Here is a 26011-nt window from a genome sequence, read left to right as displayed (position 1 = left end):
AAAAAAAATTACTCTCAGCCACTTGCAACACCCAGTCCTTCGAAACATGAGACCAAGTCACGATATGGAGCCCAAACAACCACAGAGTTCAGAGCTGCAACTACCACACTCCTGAGAGCATTTCAAATGTCTGAAGATGTGTGGCTTTCAATACCAAAAGATTGTCTGAAAACCCTCTTAAGTCATACACAAGTTTTTTTTTTACTTCATAGGTTTACAGTCTTCACTGTACACTCTAACCTACTGAAAAAGATATTGTCAAGTAGAAATTATCCAGAACTGTTCAGGAAAGACTAAATGGGAAATAATTAAGTTGGTCTCCCTAACTGTGATCAAATGCCCAAGCTATTAGAAAAACAAAACATTTTGTAGGTGGTAAGCAAAAACAATTTAATATAAATGACTGGAAAAATTTGGAACAACTGATACTCTCATTAAGAACTCCACAGGCATTGTCCAGTTCATAAAAATCAGGTAGAAATTATAATATCCTAGTTCAGCAAGAAAATGCTCCAGGATGTTATTATAATACACAATGTAAGGAAAAATTTAAAAGTCAATATTAAAGGAAGAGCTACAAATAAAAAAAGTATCAACAGATTACATAGTGAAATTAAAAATTTGCAGGACAAACTTAAAGTAGGATCCCAAACCATGAGGGCACGCTTTAACTAAATGTAGAAATAAAAATCAAATTAACCAGGTTACCTCATGTGGTGGAAATGCTGCTTCATATGTTCCGTTATTTAGTAACCTATTAATACCTTAAAAAAACAAAAAGCATTAGTTCTGATATCAATATTTTACACACATTTTTCAAGTAGTGTGAATTTTCAAGTCATATTGAGAATACAAATTAATATTAGATGATCAGGATGCTAAAGATGACAATAATCAATAATCCCACCAATTATTTGAGCAGGTCTTGTTGATCCTTTCAGATTTCTGGCTCTGTCAAACTACAGCAACTTGCTGAGGGCCAAAGCCTGCAACTTTTCTCTCAGCATTGGGTGCTTGTGTCAGATGGAGCGTGAGAAGATAGTTACATTCCTGTTGTACTCACCAGAGCACATGATCCAGATTTTATGGGTAACCAGATGATCTGACATACTCAGAGAGTGGTATGGACACACAACCCCTGAGGCAGTGAAACCCCAGCAGGGTTAAAAGCTAACCTGGTATTTTTAAATTTAAGCCAATTGAACTTCATATCAGAGCAGTGTTCTGCACCACACTGACTACTGCATTTTGGTTCAGTTGCTTGAGTCTTCCTAAATCCAGGTTTTTGTTATGCTATCACAGCACATTATAAAAATAAAAAATAAATAACCATTGACAGTTACAATGAAAAGATTCAGTTGCCTGTAAGTGCAGACCTGTAGCCAAGAGTTTCCCCAAGAAATAAGTACATGTGGTGGAATTCAGATTTGACTGTCCAAATATACAAGTTATGCTAAATTAATCTCACAATGAAATTTGCCATCATCAACTGCAAAGGTGTTAGATTTGAATCTTTGTTATCTATGTTTTTCTTACTACTGCTTTTCTTCAGAAACTCAAGGAACAACCTTCTGTAATTTGTTTAATTTTCAGAAGTGTAAGGTTTTAATACGCCACTACTTATTTAACTCTTAATTTAATTCCTGCAGAAAAAACAGGAAATCATGCATACATCCCTCCATTGGTCATTTCAAATGAAAATTAATAGGCAGATCTTCTAAAAACTAATGTTATATAAGGAGTGTTGATATAAACCGAATTTAGTCTTCAGATCAACTGCCTGTGATTTGCACAGAGACCTCAAATAAGTCAAGTGTAGCTCACATCGATTCTGCTGGACTGGAACTGCTGGACAGCAGCAGAAATATTAGGATCAGTCCTTGAAAACCCTGTCAGTTTTCTGAGGTATATGTTACCTTTATTGTGGCTCTTGATCATGTAAAATTATAACAACCTCTCCATTTTATTTTAAGGAATGAGTAATTAGGTGAAAAATATTGCCAATTTTCACTGAGTTACTTAGGAAGATGATGGGACACTGCTTCAACTCTGATCCGGAGTGAACGAAAAGATTTCAAGGAAAGAAAAAATTAAATTATTTTACTCAAATGGTATTTTTTCAGGCGAGTAAAGATATAAAATTTTATAGCTTCAAGTTAGGAAAAATAATACAGCATTCTCACCCATTTTGGATTTTCCATCTTCATACTTAGTTCTCTGTAGCACGTGATGCACGATTCTACTTCTTGTGGAATTGCTGAAGAAGCTATCTTTGTTGTTTATCGTAAAACTATTAAAATAATTAATGTTTTTTAATATTCAAAACAATGCACATGTGTTGAAACATAGCTGCTCGAGTCTTTCCTTCTTACAATGATTTGGATCTTTACTTTCCTTGGTTACTGAATAAGATCTTACATCCCTAGAGCAGGTCCAATAAAGTTATCCTCATCACAGATAATTTTTGGGATAACAGAACAACTAAAAGTAAATTCTAAACTATCCTACTATCTAGGTAATTTCTGTTCTGGATATAGTTAATTAAAGATCTTCAGTAGCAGTGGTGGCGTTAAATTCAAATTACTTATGAGGTGACAGATGTCTATGGCATGGAACCACCAAAACTACTAATTTAAAAAAAAAAAAAATATCCATGCACTGGAAACTTGAGTAGCATCTCCAGAACCATTTGCCCTTAGAGTATCCTAGGATGGAGCCAAATAAAGCATCCTTGCACAGATGGCTCCATTCTGGATGCCAGAAATCCGACATGCAGGAGCTTTTGCCTCCTCAGCTGTGCCAAAAGTGATACTATTAACAGTTGGTTACATCAGCTGAGCTGGTTGAGAAAAAAAACCACTAAAACCAGGGGCTTGACCCATTGCAATATAGGCAATTACTGGGGGAAAAAAAAAAAAGGGAGGCTATCATGCAATTACTCTGTCTTTCAGGGGTAAAGTCAGTCCACTAGAATATAGCTTCTTTACTGAGTAGAAGAAATCCTGTTTAGCCTAATTCATATTTCTACTTTAAATTAAGTTTTCTCTCCTAAAACAATGGTCAGAAAATAAGGAACAGTCAGAATTTTAAATTCTAATTTTTTGGGTACTGAAAAGATTTACGGCACAGTTTTCCTACATCACTGCCAACATGCTGATTTGACCACATATAGTTGACATTTGGTGTACATATATTTGTACTTTCAGAGGCAAGAGACCTTTTTAAACGCAGATCTGATAAGACAGGAAAAAAAATCATCCCTGGTTTTAGCTTAAAAAAAAAATCATCCCTGGTTTTAGCTTAAAAAAAAATCATCCCTGGTTTTAGCTTAAAAAAAAAAATCATCCCTGGTTTTAGCTTAAAAAAGAAATCATCCCTGGTTTTAGCTTGCCTCCAGGTGTTCCCAATATCAACAGCTGTATCAGGTTTTGCCTAAGTTAAATATGTAATTAAGCAAAGCCAACTTGAGCAAGTATTTGCATTTTGTAATGCAATGGAAAGAAAAACTGAAAAACTTCTAAACCAAAGAGGCAGCAATAATTTTTCAGTCCAATTTCTTCCTGTGCTACCGAGTGACCATCCAGTAACAGGTAAGACAGAGTAGATTTTTGGCTTTAAGAGAAAACGCATAAAAACACCTAATACAATACTTAGACATTTGCCAGTGACCATTTGTCAGCAGCTGCCTCTCTGGCAGAAATGAGAAAACAGAAAATCCTTGAGGTCTCTGGCGCTGCCTTTCCAGCTCCAGCACTTACTGGTGGATGCGAGCACGGCTGAAGGGTGCTGTGTAGCAATCTGTCTCCTCCAGATCAGGCAGGGCCTCCTTATCAAGCTTCATTGGGTTTCTGGGCAACCAACTTTTCAGCTCCCTCATATTCCTCTGCAAACTGAGACAGCGAGAAATCAGATTTACGCGCTCTCACCTCCCCGGGATTTCTATCTCCAGCATCGTACGTTTAGTGACATCGCACCAGAAATGAAATGAAATCAGGAAATTTCCACATTAGGCAACTAAAAGAAAATAAGGAGTTAAAAAGCAAAATGAAAAATATTTGTTTGCAATCCATCCTGCACACTTTACTTGAGCGCAACTCGTCCTAAAATTAGTGGGATACGGTTTGAGATGCGACTGCAGTATCGAAAAAATTGGAAAAAATAATTTTCCAAAGTAGTTCACCTGGCAGAACGGTGGATGCTTATGCTTTACTCAAGAACATATCAAATTACTTTCTCAAGTGGAACTCCTCCCCCCTCTCTTGCCTGGCAAGACTCACAGTAAAATTCATAAATGTAAAAGTAAATATAAGAGTGAGGATCAGATTACGGTTTTCTGACTGCAGAAAGCTTTTCCCTGCAAAATTTTCCTAAAAATCTAAGAACTGATATTGCCTTATGAAACAGTATACCTAAATATCAAATCGTGTTACACTGAAATGGTTATGCAGTATTTAGGAAAAAAAAAAAAAAGCTAGATATGGCTTCCTCCAGATTCCTAAAAATTAACACTACAAAAGACAAACAGAACATCAATGTTGTATCCTCAATTAGATTATATACTGGCAACATAAATGTTTTGGGTTTTTTTTCTACTGGCAACTAGCCTAAATAGTGTCTCAGGACATTGTTTATTCGGGGTAAATATAGTGAAGTGCACTAAATTTTCAAGCAAACACTCGAAGTTACTTATCACTTCAATTTTGCACTCCTTGATGACCTATACTTTTTTCACACTCAACTGTAATGCAATATGGATATTTAAGGAGTAGATCTCATACTAAACAAGTGCCATATTGTGACACTATAAGCATATCAGAGATTCCAAAAAAGTCTAATTTTGAGAAAAACATTCCCTAAACAGTATTTTTCTCAGTAGGATTTGGGCTCTACTCAGTGCACATGTATACATGATAGATAAAGCACATATATCTCATATCCACAAAAAGTGTAACATTTAGTAACAATTCTTTTTTCCTCTGAGGTGAATACTTCATTGCCTGTGCTAAGCAGAAGCACAGCTACCCATCTCATAATGTCTATAATAAAAAGTTATTTTTCGTGATGTTAACAATATTTCATAATGTTCATGAACATTATTTCATAATGTTCATAATAAAGAGTAATAAGTGATGATACAGTAAATTGCTCTCAGGCAGCAAAGTGACCCTTGTGAAGATGTACCTCTTATTATCAACATCAGCAAAAATGTTCTACCCCTATTTGACACAGTGTCAGACAGAAATCTCAGCCAAATGTGGGAGCAGGGTTTTACAGTTACATTTAAAATTCTCAACATTTTCTTCTCACTATATATTCCAAGGTATTGGTGCACACTCTGTATGTAACTTGAGAGCCACCACTTGTGTTTGACTCTAACCATTAGGAGCCAAAGAACATAACATGTTCATGAAGTTGAAACACAGAATACAGTTCCCAGGCAGGTGCATCCCATAACTGTCTCCTTAATAATACCTTAGTGCATGAGTTGATTATCTTTATTAGTTCCAGTGCAAGTTCTCTCAGTACACAGTGTCTATAACTACAGTTTCCCTTTATTTTCTCCATATTTTTTTTTCTGTCGTACACATGCTGATTTTTTTAGTCAAAATCCAGACTTTTCTTTAACGAGAAAAATATGCAGATGCATCAGGAAAAAGAGAAAAACAGTGCATCTAATTTCAGACTCTTTTATCATGAAATTATTTTAAAATTGGTTGTGTGAAAAGTCTTGACCATTTCTTCCATACAAAAATCTAAAAAAAAAAAATAGTAGATGAAAAAATAAAGAAATTAACTCGTTTAAAATTCATGTCTGTTCTTTTTAACATGAAAGACAGCATTGGAATAAATTAATACTTATGTCCCCATTACATTTGCAGTTTCTCTTCTGAGACAAAAAGGTTTTTTATCTAAGCTGTTATTGCCTTTTCATTACATCACTTATGGTTGATCATTTCAAAAGTTAGTGACTTCACATAGCATGGCAACTGAAAAGAACATCACCCCCATGTATAAAAATAATCCAACAAGACACTTCTCCTGATTTATGTTATTTTACTGTTGAAGAAGAACTGAATTTTCCTGGTGCCTTCATTTAAATAAAAAACTTTTACCTAAATCATAGGACTAAGTATTAGCATTTCTACTCAGAGTAGCTTTCTAGGTCCAAAGTAGCAGTTTAGACAGATTCCTGATTTAATCTATTCAATGTCATCTATTCAGTAAGAGTAAAAGCAGACAGAGCTGGTCTGGGAAAGTCAGTAGTTCAGGCAATGAGATCAAAAGTGTCCCAGCAGAAGCACAAGACATGGGCTGCTGCTTCAGGGATGCTCTTACTGCAACCACTCCAGTTGGTGTTCCTGGAATGCTGTGCACCTCAGACCAAGGTATTCTGAAACACCTGTGCATTTCACTCTTAGCTATAAAATTTAATATTTTATGAAGGTGCTTGCAATGTCAGTTTTGCCCAAATTCCAACCTCGGCGTTACTGTTCCGATTTATTTGGTTGGTTAATTTTTTTTTACAGAATTAGTCCATGCAAAAATCCTTGCAGGTTACATTTATTCTACATAACTGCAATGCAAAGGAACACTGCACAGGTGAGTTTAGCATTATCTAATCAAACTCATGGAATGAGATACCAGAAGTAAGCAACTCCACCGGTCTTGTTAGGTAGTTTTGACAGAAATCACCACCCAGTAGTTTGTTCAGTGTTTGTGCTTCTCAAGACTGGCCAGAAATGTCACCCATGTGCCACCAAGTTACATGGGCATGGTGCTTTTCCATGTTTTGCAATGGGAAGCATGTAATGGTTGACATATTCAACACATGGACACAATTATCATCAAAAAAAAGGAAAAAAAAAAAGATACTACGTTTGTTCCCTGGAATGACATCAGCAATTTCACTTCAGTGTGCAGACTGAAACCCATAAGATTTCACAATTCCTTTTGCAAAGCAAACTTGCTGCAGGTCAGCTGCTAAACAAAGTAATTTTCGGTTCTCTGTCCTTAGAAGTATTAAGTGATTTCAACATTTCAGTGGGCAGAGGGAATCTGCACTATAAGACAACTATCTTTTAATTTTCTTTTCCTTGATGTCATTCTTTACCAGCATGAAATCAGCATGTCCAATATGGCAGATTCAAGACTGATTTATTAGATTATTTAGTCTTAAATCTGAGAGTTCAGACAATTTTTGATACCCACACTATTTACTTGCATATTCCTTTCCTTAGAGAAGATTTTTCGAAGGCTTTTCAACTATTGCTCCCAATAAATATGAGAGAATTTTTTCTATAGTATGATCCTATGAACAGAAATCACATTTCATAGGATTAAGTACAATGTTAAGGACTTTTCTAAAGGTATATAAATAAAGAAATAGAGAGATACCACATAGATAACACATAAAAGAAAGTGTACCAGTAAGCACTACATTTATCTTCTGTCCTTTCATTTGTTCTTTTTAAAGAACATCTGTCATATAACCACATCAATAAAGTCAGAGAAGTGTACATGTCACAGCAGGGTCTAATATACTAGTGTTACTTCATATTCCTAAATTAGAAAAACTCTATAGCCTTAAAATTTTATATTTGATACACAGGGATTTTAATAAAGTTCTTCACTGTAGCTCTTATAAACTCTATTTAATAACTTAGAAATATTAACAAGAGATTTAATAAATTACAGACAAGCAGTTGAGTTTGAAAAGTTGTAAGATGCAAGGAAACAATGACAGTTGTAGAAGTTAAAATGATGAAACGTGCATGTCAGCAATTTTAGAGTTAGCTTTCATTTTCAGATGTAGCTTTCTTTTTTTCTCTTTGTTTTCACATTATTCCTTTGTGCACTGAATTATACAAAGTGTCAGAAAAAATATTCAGAAAAATATTCATCCCCAAATTCTCACAAAGGACATCATAGGTAAAAGCATTTGCCTCAAATGAAAAATCAACCTGGCATGAAAATTGCTTATCACTTGGTTCACAAGTACTGTGCAACTTCAGTTGCACGTTTCAGATATCTGAATAGGGAAAATATCCTTCTACATAAGGAAAATAAATTTATTTAATATGCAGGACTCACCAGATGGATTACAGATGAAATGAGACAATTTTGAAGTAAAGCTTGTTGATTTTGCCTTTGCATTAAAAGCACATCACTTACATTTTTCACAATGCACGCTGAAATGGAGCAAGCATGCGAATGACTGGGAAGAGGAAAAAACGCAGTTGTAAATTTATGTTGTAGATTGTTTTATTCCAATATATTTTATCTGCTTTTGTGTTTGAGTTTTCTCCCTTTACCGTTCAACAGTGCTTTGTCTGTTTTTGTTAGCAGATCATCTTGCAAACTGTTATCATGAGAGTACTTAAATTGTTCCAGAGAAATAATGAGAGCTCTTCATCATCTAAAGTAACGACAGAGAACCGAAATCTGATGTTATCTCATCTCAAGACCCATCTCCAGGAAACCCAAAACAGTGAACTCTTTCAGATTTCCCTCATGTAAAATATTTTCATGTATCTTTTCCATTGGTGATTATGATTTACAAGACATCACTATGTCTGACCAGAGCAATGGGGAGTGATTACAGCTCACAGTGTCCCCCATCCTCATTCCCCAGCAAGCTCCTTTCACCCATCCCTACAGCCTCTTGTACCCTTCTCCTGGCTGACAGAAGCACCACCAACAGCAGAGCTTACAGGTGAGTTTTGCAAGTTATTCTGTCAGCCATCAAATAAAAGTTCAAAGCAGCCTTTTTTTGTGTGTGGCATTGATCTGTTCCTGATCATCAGGACACACAGGAGAGAAAATACGTTTGCATGTCTAAGGAAACAGCTGACTGCCAGAATCTGAGACATACACTCAAAACTATGCCTCATGCTAAAAAAGTATGTCTTGGATTCAGCAGAGATAATGGCAGAGATGGCTCCAGCGTTAAATCTTAAAGGCCAGGATAAGGTTTGCTTTTTTCCCCCTGGACATTTTTTGATTTTTAAATGATAGCTGGCAAAGCTTCAAAGTACTGCACCTTATTACAGACGAATATTTTCACACTTTAAGCTGATATATTTTGAGTTTTCAGGAAAATAATCCAATTTGCCAAGTTTCATGGATAAATTTACAACTGCGAATGGATTTTCTTTGCCAGGGTGACTATCTGACAAAATTAGAAGCTACACATCACCCACCAACCTGCCCATGGTTTTGCTCCTCCAGTCAGTGTAATAACATTTTTTCCTGAAAGAACAGCAAAAATCAGCTGAGATTAATCAAGTAGGATACAGTTGAAAAGGACATATACATTAAAGAAGAATGTTGGACATTCTAAAACATGCATTTTCATAGACGGAAAGGTGAAATCACTTTAAAAATTGTAATTGAGATAGTTTCACTTTTTTTTTAAGTTTTACATTCGTTCCTGAGTCAAAATTACATTTTAGATTTGTAGCTAATAACAACAACGACAGCTAATAAATAACTCACTTAACAGTTCTTTTCCCTCCACCTTTCACTGCCTATAGACACCCAGAGAAACAGGACCAGGAATTCCCAGTCAAGCCTTCTGAGAACAGTTATTCTGAAAGCAAATAGAGACTTATTTGCTGCACTATAATATTTTGCACACCTAGTTTCAGGTTTTCAGGCTTTCTTCTGGTCTCCTCCTATCATTTCATGTCACATTTCCACCACACAAAGGCCTCAGTCTTGCAGATTCCTCAGGATTTAACAAGATCTGCAACTGCCCATCTGGGCAGTATTTGAGATTGAATAAAGGACATTACTTACCTTGAAGAAACACTGAAATTAATACATTAAAAAGAGTGAGAAAGATATGTTGCCTGGAAAATATGTGGCCACTGGAAAATTGTTTATCCACCAATCTGCAGGCTGCTGGCAGCCTGACACTTAGTACCACTAGGCAGAATTGCAAATGAAGCAATGATTAAAGGATTTTCAGACTTTTTTAACAAAACCCTTCCTTAATTCCCTTTACCCTTAGCTGTTTCACACAGATGGAGTCCAGCTAAGTTACAGATACAAATAATTTACTCATTACACATAATAATAATGTTTCATGATTTATTTGTAGACACAAATAAAATTAAACTTTCGTCTGAGTTCTGGAAATACATTTCTACTGACAGACCATATACTTAACAAAAATATCTATAATTTTTTTTAAAAGTTATAATTCAGTTATTACCTCACCTTGGAGCTTACAAAAATCCTGTTTGAAACCATATACATATACTTTGAAATAAAGCAGCACTGCAAAAGTCAGCCTTACATACAAGAGAACAGTCATTACCACTGGCTGTCTTTTGAAATGTTAGAAAAATTTCCTTTTGCAATTGAAACACTGAGATACCATCAATATTATATATACGATGGATCCTATAAATCTGCCAACACATTTTAGTATAATGCCACGCTAAAAGACTTCTGGGATGCTGGGTAGTCCCTTGGGTCAGAAAAAAAGTATTTTTACTTTGCAGCAATAGAGAGAAATAACCCATGTCACAATAATTCTGTCGATTTTGTTTGGATTCCTGGATTGAGCAAAATGAACCTAAAAAGTATGAATTTAATTCTTCATGTGTTATTGATGTATGATACCGATACGTGGTGTATTTTTGTGACCATAACCAAAAGCCCAAATTTTGCATGACTGTGCAAGAGAACAAGGGTGTACAGCATTAAAGTACTGCAAGGAAGGTTACCTTCCTTTTCAACTATACATTAAAACTGGACAGTCAGAAACCACTGATAAAACAAATAAAGGCTAAGAGAAATAATCTGCTTTTTACACTCACAGGATATCTCAAGTAAGAAGGGACTCACACAGATCATCAAGTCCAACACCCTTCTCCTCTCAGGCCTACTTAAATCTATCTAAGGATGACCTAAAACTTTCTGGGAGGAAGCTACTCTAGTTCACTGTAACTGTGTGAGAGAATTGTATGATTTGAGGTTCCTCTGCCCACCTCAGGAAAACAACATAGGCCATCCAGTTAGGAAAGGTTTGCTTTAAACAAGCAAGCTCAAGACTTAAAAAAAACAAAAGTGGTTTTGACAGAACACGTAACGAAATTATAAAAAGCGTGTTCACATCATGTTGTTATGGGAGTCTAGATTGTTACTTTTGCATCCATGAAAAGCCATCAGGAGCAAATATAAAGATGAAGACATGAATGACATGAACAACATGAACTCTGCCTCCTCAGCAAGCCTCTAAACCACAAACTCTAAGCCTCTAAACCACAGACTTTACAGAAGTAAAGAGAGAAGGCATCATGGAACACTGCTCATCTCCTGTAGGGGACACTTCAGACAGGCTGCTGGCCTGTTTTAGATTGCAATTTCATTTAAATTCCTATTAAAATCTTTTTAAAGAGAAAAGCAGTGTTGACCAATTTACTTTTTCTGACAGTTCTATTACAGAGGTAGAGGTGGAAAAGTTTCTTACCAAATAAATGTATTTCATTCTACAGCAAAATTCCCAACATGGTGAAAATACAAAGTTCAGCATTTTATCTACTTTTGGTGTACTGAACTGAATGGGATAAAAAGAAGCTAAAGCCCAGGAAAAAGAAACATGGATCAGACACTTCAGGGAAATAGTAAAGAGAATATATTTACACGTCAGTTAATAATATAACAAACAAATATGGCCTAGAATGCCTTGCAAATGAAGTAGCATTGCAAAAGTCAGCCTTTTTTTTTTCTGAAGAGTACTATTGATCTGTGAAGTAACTAAAATTATGAAGAATTCAAACCATTGCTAAAACCCAACTTAATGTTGTGATTTCATGTATCGAAAATGAACAAATTATTTTTTAATTGGAATTTAGATTATTTATGTGTGCATACACACATACGTAAATACTTCTATATTTAAAATATTGACAAGTATTATTCAAATTAGAGAAGTTCAAACAGCACTATAATGATATTCTTAACCATATGGAAGATGACTGTTAGAGAAAACATTTTTGTTATGGAAAAGCCTTTGAAGGCTTAATGGGATGATGTGGAAACTCATTACAGAGGTGGGTATGTGAAGCAGGTTTTGAGCAAAGGATGCTTCACAATGACTGTTTCTGGCTTAGGACCAATGCAAGAGAGCCACACTGCCACAGCATGAAACACTGAGCAGTTGGCAGTTTGAGTGAGAAAGGAGTGCTGTGAGGGTATTTTCCATGAGTCACACAACTTTGGAGTCTAGTTACCACTTTAACTCCTTAGGAGGTTTACGGAACACTATGTGCTCTTCTCTCTCTCTAAGAGAATTATTAATCAATTTGAAAAGGCACATTTTCTCCTTTAAAAATGTCTGTATTATTGCAGGAGATTTTAACCTGGTCCTAGAAACCAATAACAAATATTTATTGCAAAAACGTATGACAGAACTTGTTTAGCACACAGACAAGGAACTCAGTTCAGTTCATTATTCTGCCTAAGGAAAGCTACTGGACCTCATTTTACTCAAATTGTGACGTGTTATATCGGAGACATGGAAGCTTTTTCTGTCATTTTGCTTGCCTTTGGGGAAGGCTTCAGAAAAACCCTAAAACCATGGAGAATTACTTGAGCTCAGAGGGAGAATATCTGAAACTCTGCCAAGGACATCCAAAACAATGTGTGAACTACTAACAGTGTTTTCTAAAGACATATGCTCAATTTGACTTAGAAGGTAAGTTTGAAAACAAGCACCCCAGAGTACTGTGCAAAAACGTGGCAAGAGTAGGACTATTTGTTTCTCCTCTCTTCCTCATCACATCAGTAAATCAAATATGAGCAAATCAAATTTGAGCGTGGCTGGCTACAGAGCTGTAAAGACTGCATTTTAGCCTTAAGTAAATAATGAACTTTTAATATCAAGCACTAAATTATAGGTTTCTTAAAATAGTTTCCACAATACCTGAAAGGCATCCTGATGTTCATTCTTTCTGCGTATTTGCACAACGTCTCCCACGGACAGTGAACTTTAACAAACATGATATCACTGTTTGTAACAGCTGGCTGTAAAGAGAAGTAGCAAACAAATGCACATTAATAATTTAAACCTTTATGGCAACTACCTTCCTAGAAGCATTCTTCAGGGCCAAATTCTGATTTTAGGTCTGAAGTTGGCATGCAAGTCTGAAAGCACAGTAAGTGCTCTCAGCTAGACCAAGGAAAATTAGTAACTTTTTTCCCCTTACAAACTCCATAATATGCCCAGGCTAGGATGACAAAAGGACTCTGCTGGAAAGACCTTTGCTCATGAACACAAGTAAAATAAAGACTTCACGCAGCACTTTTTTACATGGAATAAATTACTTAATTCTAAATCTCCACAAAATCATCTCAGCTTGAGCAGTTTGAAGACCATTCTCTGTGTCTCCCATTTAAGGACAAGAATGCTCAGTTGCTAGAGAAGTAAGAACAGCTGAGAGGAGGCTCCAGGTTGCACTCTGCCAAAATGGTATCTCCAGGGAATGGTTAAATAATTGCAATATCTGCTAGGAACTTTTAAATGTGATCTCTGTATGAATTGAGATTTTTTTTTTTGTAAAAATTACAAGGTATACTCTAAATTAGTTTTTCATCACTAATTTATTTGTACATAAAACAAGGGTTTCAGCCTTACAGGTTTCTATATTTGTCTTCTCTTATGAAGACTGCAGTCCACACCCTTCTCCCAGATGTATTTGCTTGAGATTTTATAAGTAGATATTTCAATATTTGAGTTGAGGCTGATCAAAGCCTCCAAAAACTTGAGTTCGCAAGTTTTGGTAAGTAAAGGAAAAGAAAATGTAGTTAAAGGGTTAATAACACTTAAAATGTTCACAATTCTACCTACCAGTTCCATAAAGTCATATCACAGCTCAATAGTACCACCTCGAGGATTTTACTTTTCTCAAAAGATGTGGATAAAAAAATACTAGTGGAAGACAATTTAAAACCTTTGATATGTAGAATGATGATCTCATAATTTTTTTTCTTAAGTGTCAATAATTCTGAATTGACAATAGCTGAGATTTTACTATTTATTGAAACTGGAACAAAACTAGATATTTTTACTACTAGATTGTAACAATTCTTAAAAGCCTTAAAAGCGAATTTTAGTCAAGTAGGTTATTTATTAATATTTATATGCTACATTGTGAGCTATAACTTGAAAGCTCATTGCTTAAACGTAGCACATTCTACTGAGTTGGAAAGAATAAATCAGGATGAGATACACATGAAGCATAGGATCTTACTTCAGGACAAACTAAATACACACCTGTTTTGTAGGTGATTCATGAAACAGCAAAAATACAAGGCTGTTTTCCTGACTCTGTTCTCCTTTTTTTATATTAATACTTCTATTACTAGCCATGGATTAACTAGGCAGTGACAACCTTAATCCTCTGAAAAACAGTGAGATATTTAGCATCATGCATTCTGCTGAAAGACATAAAGGTTACATATTAAAGCAATAACACAGGTTACTGAGGCTTCTTCTGTTCTGCAAGCATTAGTAGCTGGAATTTTTCCCTGTGTACTGCACCACACCTCTGTGCTCAACCACATATCCCCAAATCATTTTAAACACACGCTATCAAACAATTTTTCTTATTAGTTTAATACAATTAAGCAGATGGTGGGGACAGCCTGACTGGAAAGGCTTGTGAGATTGTCAGGAATCTTTTTTTTGATCAGTCCAGTAAAGTTTTTATGCCACATAAGCCACAAGACTCACCTCCCGTTCTAACATCAGCCCTTCTGCTCTCAAATTCTTCTCAAATGTGCTTCTTTTTTCTACCTGTGGACTTGATTTCTTGTAGACCAGGATGTAATCAATGCGCTTTTTGCCATCTTTGAAGAAGAGTCCTGACGATGCCATGGCATCACTCTAGAGAAAATATAATAAAAGTACACTGAATATGGCATCTAAAAAGCTGAAGAGCCTCATCATGAACTGCATATAACACAGCATTTCCTAAACCACAGAAATGTCCACATAGCTGTAGGATGAATATGTAAAAAAGTTGTAAGAATAAAAAGTCAATATGCATCAGTTGCTCAGGATTTCCAGTTAATTAGAACAAAACAAAACAGCTTCACAAAACCCATATTCTAGTTATTTCTTTCAGCTGTGAAAAAGCCTTAAAATTATTGTGTGATGTGTATTGATATGAACTTCTGCTGATTCTTATTTTCAAGGGGAATTAAAAAAGAAAATTAAAGGCAAGTAAATGAAAGCAATTTTCTCTCTGTTTTATACCTTGGCAAATTTTATAGAACAAACATACTTGTATTTTCTCCAAGAGAGAAATAAATCTAAAAAATTAAAAAAGAAATGGTATTGATTGGAATGTTTTCATGGATATTCTAGCCCAAGTGCTCTTTCAATGCCATGTTAGCAATGTTTAAATCTTGCCTAGTTGCTTCCCACCATGCTTCCAAACACGAGGGATTGTCTGACCTTGATATGGAAAACCCTGATTTACATGTTGCTGCTAATGCAAGCTATTTTTGTATTCTGTGCTTTGCATGATTCAGAACAGGCAGAGACTATATCAACTGGTGTCAGACTATGGAATCATAAAATCATTACACTGCAAAGAACCTCCAAGATCATTGGACCTTTGACCAACCACCACCATGACAGCTAAACTAAATGCCATGTCCAGTTGCTGCTTGAACACTTGCAGGGATGGTGACTCCAGCACCTCCCTGGGCAGCCCTCTCCAAAGCTTAACCACCCTCTCAGTGAAAAAGTTCTTCCTGATACCCAACCGAACCCCTCCTGGTGCAGCTTGAGGCCATTTCCTCTTGTTCTGTCACTAGTTGCCTGGGAGAAGAGGCTGACCCCCATCTTGCTACGACCTCCTTTCAAGCAGTTGTAGAGAGTGATAAGGACTCTTCTGAACCTCCTCTTCTGACCAAACACCCCCAGCTCCCTCAGCTGCTCCTCATATGACTTAATCTCTAGACCCCTCACCAGCTTTGTTGCCCTTTTCTGGACTCACTCCAGCACCTCAATGTCTGTGTTGAAATGAGGGGCCCAGAACTGGACACAGCAATTAATGTGTGGCCTCGCCAGTGCCCAGCACAGAGAGATAATCACAGCCCTGCTGGCCACACTACTCCTGACACGGGTCAGAATGCCACTGGCCTTCTTGGCCACCTGGGCACGCTGCTGGCTCATGTTCAGCCAGCTATTGACCAGCAACCCCAGGTGCTGAAGACCTTGAAATCTGAAAAGGTAAACTGAGAAACTATCATCATCTTCTGGAGAAGTAGCACTCATTTAAACACAAATTGTCCACAACAATCATGTTGGTTTCAAGTAGGATACATTACAACTATATACATATATATATGGGACCAGATGTCTGTGAATGCTGCATCTTTTAAACAATGGGTCTCAGAAATGAATGATATTTGGATTATTTGGATATGAAATTTATAATACTCAGTGTTATATCCAATAGCTACACCCTCTATTGATACTGATAAACAGAACCATGTGTTAGTGCATGATATCAGCAGCATAAATACTGGATACCAGCTCACTTGTTTCTATGTGAAACATTTGTCTTACACCCACACCCCTCGCTGCCAGCTTTTTATATATTTAGCGCTTCTGAGAACTCTGTCTGCAAAACCTAAAGCGTTCTAACAAGATTCTTCCTCTTTCTTTGCTTTTTTAAGTCCCAAAATAAAAACCAACAGTCTTTCTCAGACCATCTACTATTACAAAGGAGTGCATCATCATATACCTGGGAACATTATTTGAGTATATTAAGCTTCAGCTGATGATCCTTTAAGATCATGGAGTCCAATGCACTGCCCAGTCCACCACTAAACCAAGTCCCTAAGTGCCATATCTACACATCTCTTAAGGATCTCCAGGGATGGTGACTCCCCCCTCTTCCCTGGGCAGCCCCTTCCAGTGCTTGACAACCCCCTCAGTGAAGAAATTTTTCCTAATACCCACCCTAAACATCCCCTGGTGTAACTTGAGGACGATTCATCTTGTCCTGTCAATTGGTACTTGGGAGAAGAGGCCGACCCCCACATGGCTACAACCTCCTTTCACGTAGTTGTGGAAAGCAGTAACATTCCCCCTGAGCCTCCTGTTCTCCAAACTGAACAACTCCAGCTTCCTCAGCCACTCCTCATAAGACTTGTGCTCTCGATCCCTCTTTGCACACACTCCAGCACCTCAATATCTTTCTTCATATTTAGGTAACTAGTATCTGAAGTCCAATTTAAGGCAGTAAAGAGTGTCAAACTATACTGATAGCACACTGAACACAGGGCCTGTCACCCTTTCTAAGAATTCTGAATGGGGATGGTAGTAAAAGCTTTTTATGTCATAGGTGTGATGATCTGAAGATGTAAGATGCAGAGGTTTGAAGGTGAGCTAGTAGATTAAAGGTTCAAAACCACAAATTTGAATATGGAAGTTTTTAAAACCCAAGCTTTTTTCAGGTTCAAGACATAAGCAATGAATCTGCTCTTCAACAATGAAAGATACCTGCACAAGTATTTCACAAAATCAGACCAGAGCTGCTTTTATTGTGGTTCATCAAGCAGGCAAAATCAAATACAAAGAGCCTAGCCCAAATTCCCCCAAAGGGGAGATCTGGAACTTCTCTTATGCATTCTCTGCTCATGCAATTTCTGTACAGACATTTTGCAAATTACATCTATCTTTTTGTAATTCACTTTTACCTTTCTTTGGATTATTATTTCTAGCCTTTCTTTCCTCGGTTCTGAAACAGGGGCTTTTCTTCAGTCTTAGAGAGACATTTTATTTCTCAGATTATGACAGTATCCAAATATGACCTCAGATTCATCCGCACCACAGAGAATTATTTGGGGGCAACGTTCAAGAAACAATGATCAGTCATTATAGCAGAAAGAAATTTTCCATCTGTTTTTCTCAGACCACTTTCAGAGTACTACCCCCACGGGTTGAGAAGTGCAATAGTGAAGCCACTTAGCACATTGGTGCAGTGAACCTGACCTATACTATATTGATTTCAGGACTGATTCACTTGAATGCTACTGGCACCATTAGTTTCACTTCAGTGCAGTTCTCAAGCAATGTTGCCCACATATAATGCAGAAATACCTGTGCCAGTAAAAGAATTTATCTGGTGATTTAGTCGGGGTTTTTTTCAGTTGATCTGAAGGAGTTCCATAATGTGTAAGAAGAACAGGGAGCAGAAATTTCAATTAAACACATGAGTCAGGGTATATTGGCCATTATCTATACCTAGCATGGTGAATGAGCTGTTAGTACAGTGGGCATTCAGGCACAGCTTGTTTATTGTTTATCTGCTGGCTTGGACCAATAAATCTCTGATTCATTCTTTCACCTCTTTCCTGACAGAAAAGGATCAGAAAAGGAGAAAAGCATGGGAAGAAATATTTTGTGCAAAGCCCTTACTCTCCTCTATGCTAAGATTTCCTGTTTCACCTGAAAAATATGCATAAAAAGGACTAATCAACATTCTCTAATCCTCTTCATCCTCTCCACCTTCTCAGTCCTCTAGATTTTCTGAAATGCTATCCACCTGATCGGCTTTCTTACACACACATGAAAACTTGTTTGATATAAAAAACTCCTTTTAGAGCACTGCAATATAGTTCAGATGGCAAATTCAACAATTTAACTTAACCTTGTCCTTTCAAAGTCTTTAAATACAAGAACTTCAAATGTGAGGCTGTGAAGTGGCACTTTGCTCAACATTAAGCTTGCTCATAATGCACACGCTGGTTTGCACCAGATTTAACTATTACCTGAGGCTTTGCCACTGCAGATCTGCTGCAGTTGCTTTATAGATGGTGATTATTATAATAAATAACATGACACACTGCTTTGAAGTCTGACAGTGTAAAATTCAGAATACTAACATTATCATTCAACTGAAGTTTACACTTTACACAAGGCAAAATACATTGATCAATTTAACCTCGAAAAAGGAGTTTTGGCCCAAGCAAAAAAAAAAAAGTGGAAAAACAATGCAAATATTTAGCAAAGTTATAAAATAATCTATTCAAATGTACAAGATGAATTTCCTTGGATTTAGCCAACATGGAGGGATTTTTAAATAAACTTCTGTTCATATTCTAATTAATGAGCAATGTCCTTTTCACAAAGAGGGAACAGCTGGTTTACTGGCTCTATCTCTCCCCAATTAATTTAAACAGAACAGCTCATGGAAATTGTAACTATTTCAACTTCATTTATTTCACTCTAGTGTTCTGCTCTGTAAATTAGACTTTTCCCATTTTTTCACCCCATGCATAGAAACAAATATTGTAGAAGAGTGAGTTGGAACCATTCTGAAAACAGGAGCAAATTTTAGATTTATGTAACAGTATGTTATGTAACAGTAAATGACTGTATCATGATCTAGCAGTATGTTTTCTTTGTTTTCCACCTTTTACTGGTGAAAAGTTTAAAATAATGAATAACATGCAGTACCTAAGTAAATTCAGAGGTTAGCTAGAACCACACATGTTGCAACTATTCATTTCACATTCACTCCACCACTGACAGCTCCCAACAGGACTAACCTGACAGCAAGGGCTTAAAGGCTGACAAAACCTCTATAGGCGTTTACTTTTTTACAAATTTTAACCAAATTCCCATTCACGTGACCAGGTGTTTGCAGCTTAAGCTGTGGAACAGCTAAATGTCAAGTAGAGAAAGAATGAAAGAATGATTTTATTCAAACCACTATGAAAGGTTCTCTCTAATTTGGTTACACACCAAAGCTACAGCAAGAAACCTCCCTAGGAGAGAGCATGTCCTAGGAAACAGGTGGTATTTCCTTCTACCACCTTCCCAGTGTTCAGCCAATGTCAGCTCAGGTTTCTATGTATTTAGTAACGTCCTATAATGTTGTCCAGCTGCCCCCAAATCCATATAACCTTTCTAAACCCAAAAGACCTTTAATAAGGATTTCCACCGTTCATTTTGGGAGAATCACTTGCTCTTCTTTGTTTTGAATTCAGGTCAAATTGGCTTTATTTGATGCTTAATGGTTGTAATTCTACAAAGAAATATATATAGTTTCTTAAGTTATGTAGAACCTTATCATTACTTTAATACAGTTAATGGAACTATTTGACTCTAATATCCCTTTACTGTGCTTCTAATGTATATTATATAAATGAAAAATCATCATTTTCAAAGCAATCACTATTCTTCTTTGCCCAAACATGTACAGTCCTTCTCTTATAACAGACTTTCTTACTAAACTTCACAATTAGCTAGTGACTATTAACATAAAATAGCAATGTAGGTGAAATATTATTATGTTAAAATACATTAATATGTTACTACACATATGCTATATAATATAATAGGATAATATCATTTTATCATACTAATATAAAATAACAACTATTTTGTAGACTAAAGTCAGATTTTAATATTCAACCACACTTAACAGCATTGAAGTTAAAGCAAAAAGCTACCCTCCTACAACATTCACCTTCACAATACAAAGAGACCCCTTAAGTGCATTTCCACTTTTGTCATTTTAAGCTTGCAACTCATCTGACCACTGACCAACCTTTAGCAGGTTGCATTGCATTAATTATTCTAGGGGACTACTTAAATAGCCATTCAAGGAATCTTTATGTTGTCATGTTTTATACAATGAAATAGTACAGAGAGCTGAGACTCCAACCCATCATTCTTTACTTTGACCTATTTGATTGATCAACTTGATGTCTACTTAAATGCATGTAATTGTTGACTCTGGTTGGAATAGCAGCAAAGGTATTTTTATCCAGGAAAAAAATTCAAAGTACTTCAGTATTAATTTGTCCTAGGAAATGTTGCATTATTAGTTTATACATGTGTTTACTTTAATAAATTAATTTATTCTAACTATCAACAGCCAGTAAATCATGTCTGACATGGAAGACATGGTCTAACTTGTTCATTTCATATGTAAGATTTTCATTACCATTATTTCATATATAAATGCTAAATCAAAAGCTGGGAACAAGACCTTTAATAATTATATTTTATTATTTGCTTTACAGTTTCCTGAAATTTACCATGGATGGCAATGAAAATGAGCATGATTTCTACCTATTTTATACACATGTGCACATTAACACAGAGGCTGACAACTAGCTCAGAGCAGGTTGTTCTGACCCAACATATCCAGAGAGGGGCAAACAACTTTTACAGTGGGGTGTAGCTCAGGCAGTCAAAGTCTGTGTTTCAATGTCTGACTTCAAGGACTGTTGTTCTCTTAGCAAAAAAAATATAGCAAGGTTTCACATTTATATGAATATACAGAAAACATCAATTCTCAGTCACAACCAGCAAGAGGAGCATTCATTTACATAAGTGACGACTGACACAGTACACAGGAATTAAACTCCCACAGCACAATATATTTATTTTGCCTCTACAGCAGAAAGGATGAAGTTCAACTTTCCTCCATGTGGGTGGTATAATTTGGATTCAGATTTGTAAAATTATGTAAGGGAAGTAAATATGCCAACAGACTAATGCCTGGGATCTAAAAGATAGATGGGTAAACACAGCTGGGCCTCCGGATTCTTCTCTCCCCGAATTTGCTAAATTTCTCTCCCCAGAATCTTATTTCACGGTGATGATGTAAACATCAGAACAGAATTCATTTCCTCCCTACGACAGCTCGTGAATTAGGACACTAAAAGTGCTAGAGAAAAATGATTTTACTAAACCCTTACTGATAATGAAGTAACATACTAAAGAGAGACTTACTCAAATGTCTTGGGATTTTTTTCCCCATGGAAATTCTGAGAAGGGAAGAATCCACCAGTAGAAAAAATGGTGCTGCTACTGGAAATGGAAGTACTGAATCCAAGCACTGAATCTCAATATCACCACTACATAATAGCACCACCTGACCAGTAGTATTTTTTAGAGACAAATACATAGGGAAAAGCTGCAGAAGCAGAAAACAGCAGAGAAAGAATGAAAGATAAGTAAACAGATTTTGAAATGTATTTTCTTCCTCATGGAAACAACCACAAAACTCACCTACTGCTGACACTTGGAACATTTGTAAACATCACCATAAAGTGGTGTTTACATGTTGCCCTGGAGTCTTGGAGCCCAAAGAGGACAGTATGGAGCATCATAGATGTATATTTATATAAACTGGCACACACACAAATATATATACACACACATACACTGTCATTTTGTAGACTTGCTGGGAAAATCAGCTTGGAAGAGAGAAGCAAGAAGGAGAGAAAGACACAATGCAAAACCACACCGAATATCAGAAGTGCATCAAGGAAAAGCAGCTTTCGGTATCTCTTTATGTCTTGGTTTTTAAGAGACGTTTCAGAGATAATAATAGATTAATTCAGGGCCATTAAATCATGTATAAGTAGAAGTAGCCATGGAAACAACTTGAAGATTTAGGGTCAGAATTTTGACAGAGGTAATGTCTGATCTGTGAACTTCTTCAGCATGGCAACTACCTAAAACTGAAAAATCTACATGAACAGCTTTACTGTTCTGAGTAGAATGGTTCTCTCTCATAAAAGAAAATTTTCTTCCAATATAATTTATTGTTCTTCATAAGAACACTATCAGGTAGATTGATTACTGCTGATTCATGAAAACCCCCTCATTTATTTTGATTACTAATTCTCCCTAATACTGTTACCATGAACTCGGCATTAACATCTTCAGTAATATTCACACCAAAGGATGTTTCAGTGGTTGGTGTCTACATTCAGTGCTTATGATTCAACTCATACCTTTAAGTATTTTCTGGAAATAAATACATTTCTGATGCTAACCACCATGGGCTTATTTCCATGAACAAAAGTGGGTTACCTAATTAATGCTAGCTTTGTTTCAGGATGTTTAAAAACTAAAGCTGGGACATCAACAAGTTTATAGAATTCTTAATTTACATGGAATTAGCTGTGAAACATTTTAAAATAGTACTACACCCATTTTTTACATTTTAAAACCACATTCTTGACTCAGAATAATCTAAGGTGGGCTTTGTGAGAATTTTTCTAAGCACACGACTAATTTAGCACTCATTTTTTTGTCTTTGAAGGCATGGATAAACCAAAAACAGATTTATTAGACTCATCCTTTCAATTACTTTATTCCAAAAACAGATTGATGATTTCAATTGCATATTGGGTCAGGGTTTTTCTTGTGCAAATAACTGTATAATAACCTAGGAAAGACAACTGGGGACATATTTTCATATGCAAAGATATCCAAACTATCTTGGGCACCAAAGACAACAAGACAGGCTGCCAAAATTATCCATGCTACTGTATTTCTGTGCAACTATATTGCACTGTGCAGCACAGCTTTTTTCTGAATGGAGAGGAAGACCTCTAGAAATATCTGACCTTCCTAATAAAACTGCAGTTTAACTTTTCAGGAGCAAAGTAAAGAATCAGCAATCATTTTACCTTCTTCACAGAGGACATCTTTTTCCATTTTCTTCTATTCAGACTTATAGAGTAAGCATGAAAAGTACATTTGTATATATTATGAAAACTACATTTGGCTTCAGGAAAGGAGTAGGCTTAGGTGATATGCAAAATTTTGAAAGGAAGTCTGTTTAACATTACCATATGAGGGAGCAGCAATGGAGGATGTTTGGACGCAGCAGGAGGCTTCCTATTTTTAATATTTAACCTCTGCTATTAGCTCTTTAAGTCTACAGGGAGGTCTTATGAAGCATCCTGACATGACCACTGAAAATTTTTCTTTACATGTTCATTTTTTTTAAATTTTCATCTTTATGATAAAATTACCTACTACTTTCCCTGAATTTCCTGAAATATTTTCTGAGCTTTTTTCTTTCTTCTTTTCAAACAAAACCTGACAGCAGATGAGAGCCATGACACCAGAAACATAAACATGAAGGTATCTTTCACTGCACTTTACTATGTCATTCTTTTCTAGGATAATGATTTTACCTGTTATCATTCCTTTTAAGCTTTATTTACTTCTGTGTTATTAGACTGCATTTGTGGACTACTCCCTATCAGGCTTTCTTTACTCTTCTCCTTTTCATACACTATTGTCAGCTGACAACATACTGTTCTTAATTATATACCAAAACATTTTTATTGCCAAACCACCTCTTTCAGCACACATGCCTGACTTCCACTCAAAACAGGAGCATGAGTGAAATAATGTGATAATAAAGCAGTGATAACAACACATAGTGCAAATCTGCATCGCACTGGAAGTCATGGGCTTATACAGGAAAAAATGAAAATAGAAAATAATTCCTGTCAAAGTGCGGAAAATAGAAAAAATGAGATTGAAGAACATTTTTATACTGGAAATATTCCGTTTAATTTACTATTTTTTCAAAACTACCATGAAATTCTGTAAGTTAAGTAGTTATTTGCAGGAGAGGGAAGAATAGATACATTCAAAATCACAAAGAATACAATGAAATACCTAAACAAAGCATTTCAGATTTTCACGGGTAGATCCATACTTTAAAATCACTCTGATAATCACACTGAACATAATGAGTTTTGCTTAAATTATAATGAATTTTCAGCAATACGACCAGCTCACTAGATACAATTCTCCATATCTTTTGCCCAATTGCTTATTTAAGGCCTTATTTTAAATTCCTCAGAAGTCATGTAATGCTTCCAAAGAGGAAAGAGAAACTATTTCAGATCCCACAAAGGTAGTCTGGACATGGAATATTAATAGTCAATAGCAGTGGATACCAGAAAAAGGCAGCAAGCTGAGTTATTGCATAGGCAGCATTCCTTCATAGTTCCTGAACCCACAGTGATAATATGTGAACTTTGTTCTAAAAATCATTTCTTTACCTTGCCAGATAGCAAAACACGCTACCCAGATCAAAAAAAGTTCATCAGATCAAAGACTGTAACAGTGATGTAGTGAATGAAAGAAAACAGAACTGTAATTCTCTACGAAACACGTAATCACAATAGGTAAGGAAAAGAATTCACTGCTACTGATTCCACCACTTCTCTGGACAGGTTTTTTTCCTCATTTTAACCAAGTCAGAGGGGGGCAGCTAGGGAACATTTTTTCTGCCGTTATTTTTGGTTTTGTTCTGCTTTTTTCTCACTTTTTTAGTAAAATCGTTATCTTTTTTTCTCCTTCATTCAGGCTCCTCGTAACTTCAAAATTTGTCAATATCTGGGGGAGAGAAATAAATGAAGGAGAAGGGAGGGTTTTACCTCCTTAGAGGTCCCACTCTCTGAACATACTGTCATTAAACCAAGACACTTTGCAATAGCAGCTACTACTCATTTCATACTTTGTTCAGCTTATTGTCCCCATTCTTCTGTGTGAGACCCCTCAGCAGAATCACATACATGAAGTGGTACTTCCTACACAATTTCAAGAGCAGCTGGTAAGGAAAAGCTGGCAGGGATAGATAATGATAACAGCTTTTTCATGTCTCTGAGCAACAATTTTTCAGTATGAAATCTGTGGATTCTGAAATGACACTAACCTACACTAAAGGAGATTACAAGTTATTAATCATAATCAAGGTAATGAAAAATGAGGTGACTCCATTGGCATCTGCATCCCATATCAAACTTATCTGATATTTTTAAAGCTTTAAAATGTAGTAATGTAAATCAGATTTATGGAAGATGAGGCATCCTGTATGTAACATGAAACACTAAAAAATTCCTAAAAAAAAAGTGTATTGGCTTTCATTGTCTCAGCAAGACAAGTTCATTATTGCTGAAGTATTCAAGTAGCTAATCATGGAGTAAAAATGACAGCACCAAGAATTAATTACAAACAACTTTTTTAGCAATTTTCCCCTGAGTGTCTCAGGTATAAAGCAACGATTCCAAAACAAGCCAAAATTAGAAACATTAAAAAGAAGAGAAGAAGAATATGCTTTTATCTTTCTATTCCTTGCCAATGCAGTGTTTCTCATTTTCATTCTCTGGTCAGACTCTGAAGACTTTTTATTGTGACTGATCAGTT

The 26011-nt window shown here is 36.0% G+C and overlaps 1 protein-coding gene across 6 annotated transcripts in view; it reads right to left on the bottom strand.

Annotated features, from left to right (window-relative positions):
• The window catches only part of ANO3 (anoctamin 3), a 133728-nt gene that overhangs the window by 43316 nt on the left and 64401 nt on the right, over positions 1-26011 (bottom strand). For all 6 annotated transcript variants that reach the window (XM_027705282.1, XM_027705283.1, XM_027705279.1 and 3 more), the window contains exons 5-10: positions 14744-14896; positions 12935-13035; positions 9205-9249; positions 3759-3890; positions 2184-2290; positions 709-764 (exon numbers count right to left, since the gene is read on the bottom strand). In XM_027705282.1, the coding sequence (XP_027561083.1) occupies positions 709-764; positions 2184-2290; positions 3759-3890; positions 9205-9249; positions 12935-13035; positions 14744-14896 (594 nt within the window). The remainder of the gene's footprint in view (positions 1-708; positions 765-2183; positions 2291-3758; positions 3891-9204; positions 9250-12934; positions 13036-14743; positions 14897-26011) is intronic.

This window comes from Neopelma chrysocephalum, unplaced genomic scaffold (assembly GCF_003984885.1).
Source record: "Neopelma chrysocephalum unplaced genomic scaffold, ASM398488v2 Primary Assembly neopelma1_323, whole genome shotgun sequence".
NCBI classification, from domain to species: Eukaryota; Metazoa; Chordata; class Aves; order Passeriformes; family Pipridae; genus Neopelma; species Neopelma chrysocephalum.
The sequence above is the reverse complement of the archived record's forward strand: the minus strand, read 5'-3'. Positions and strand labels throughout refer to the sequence as shown.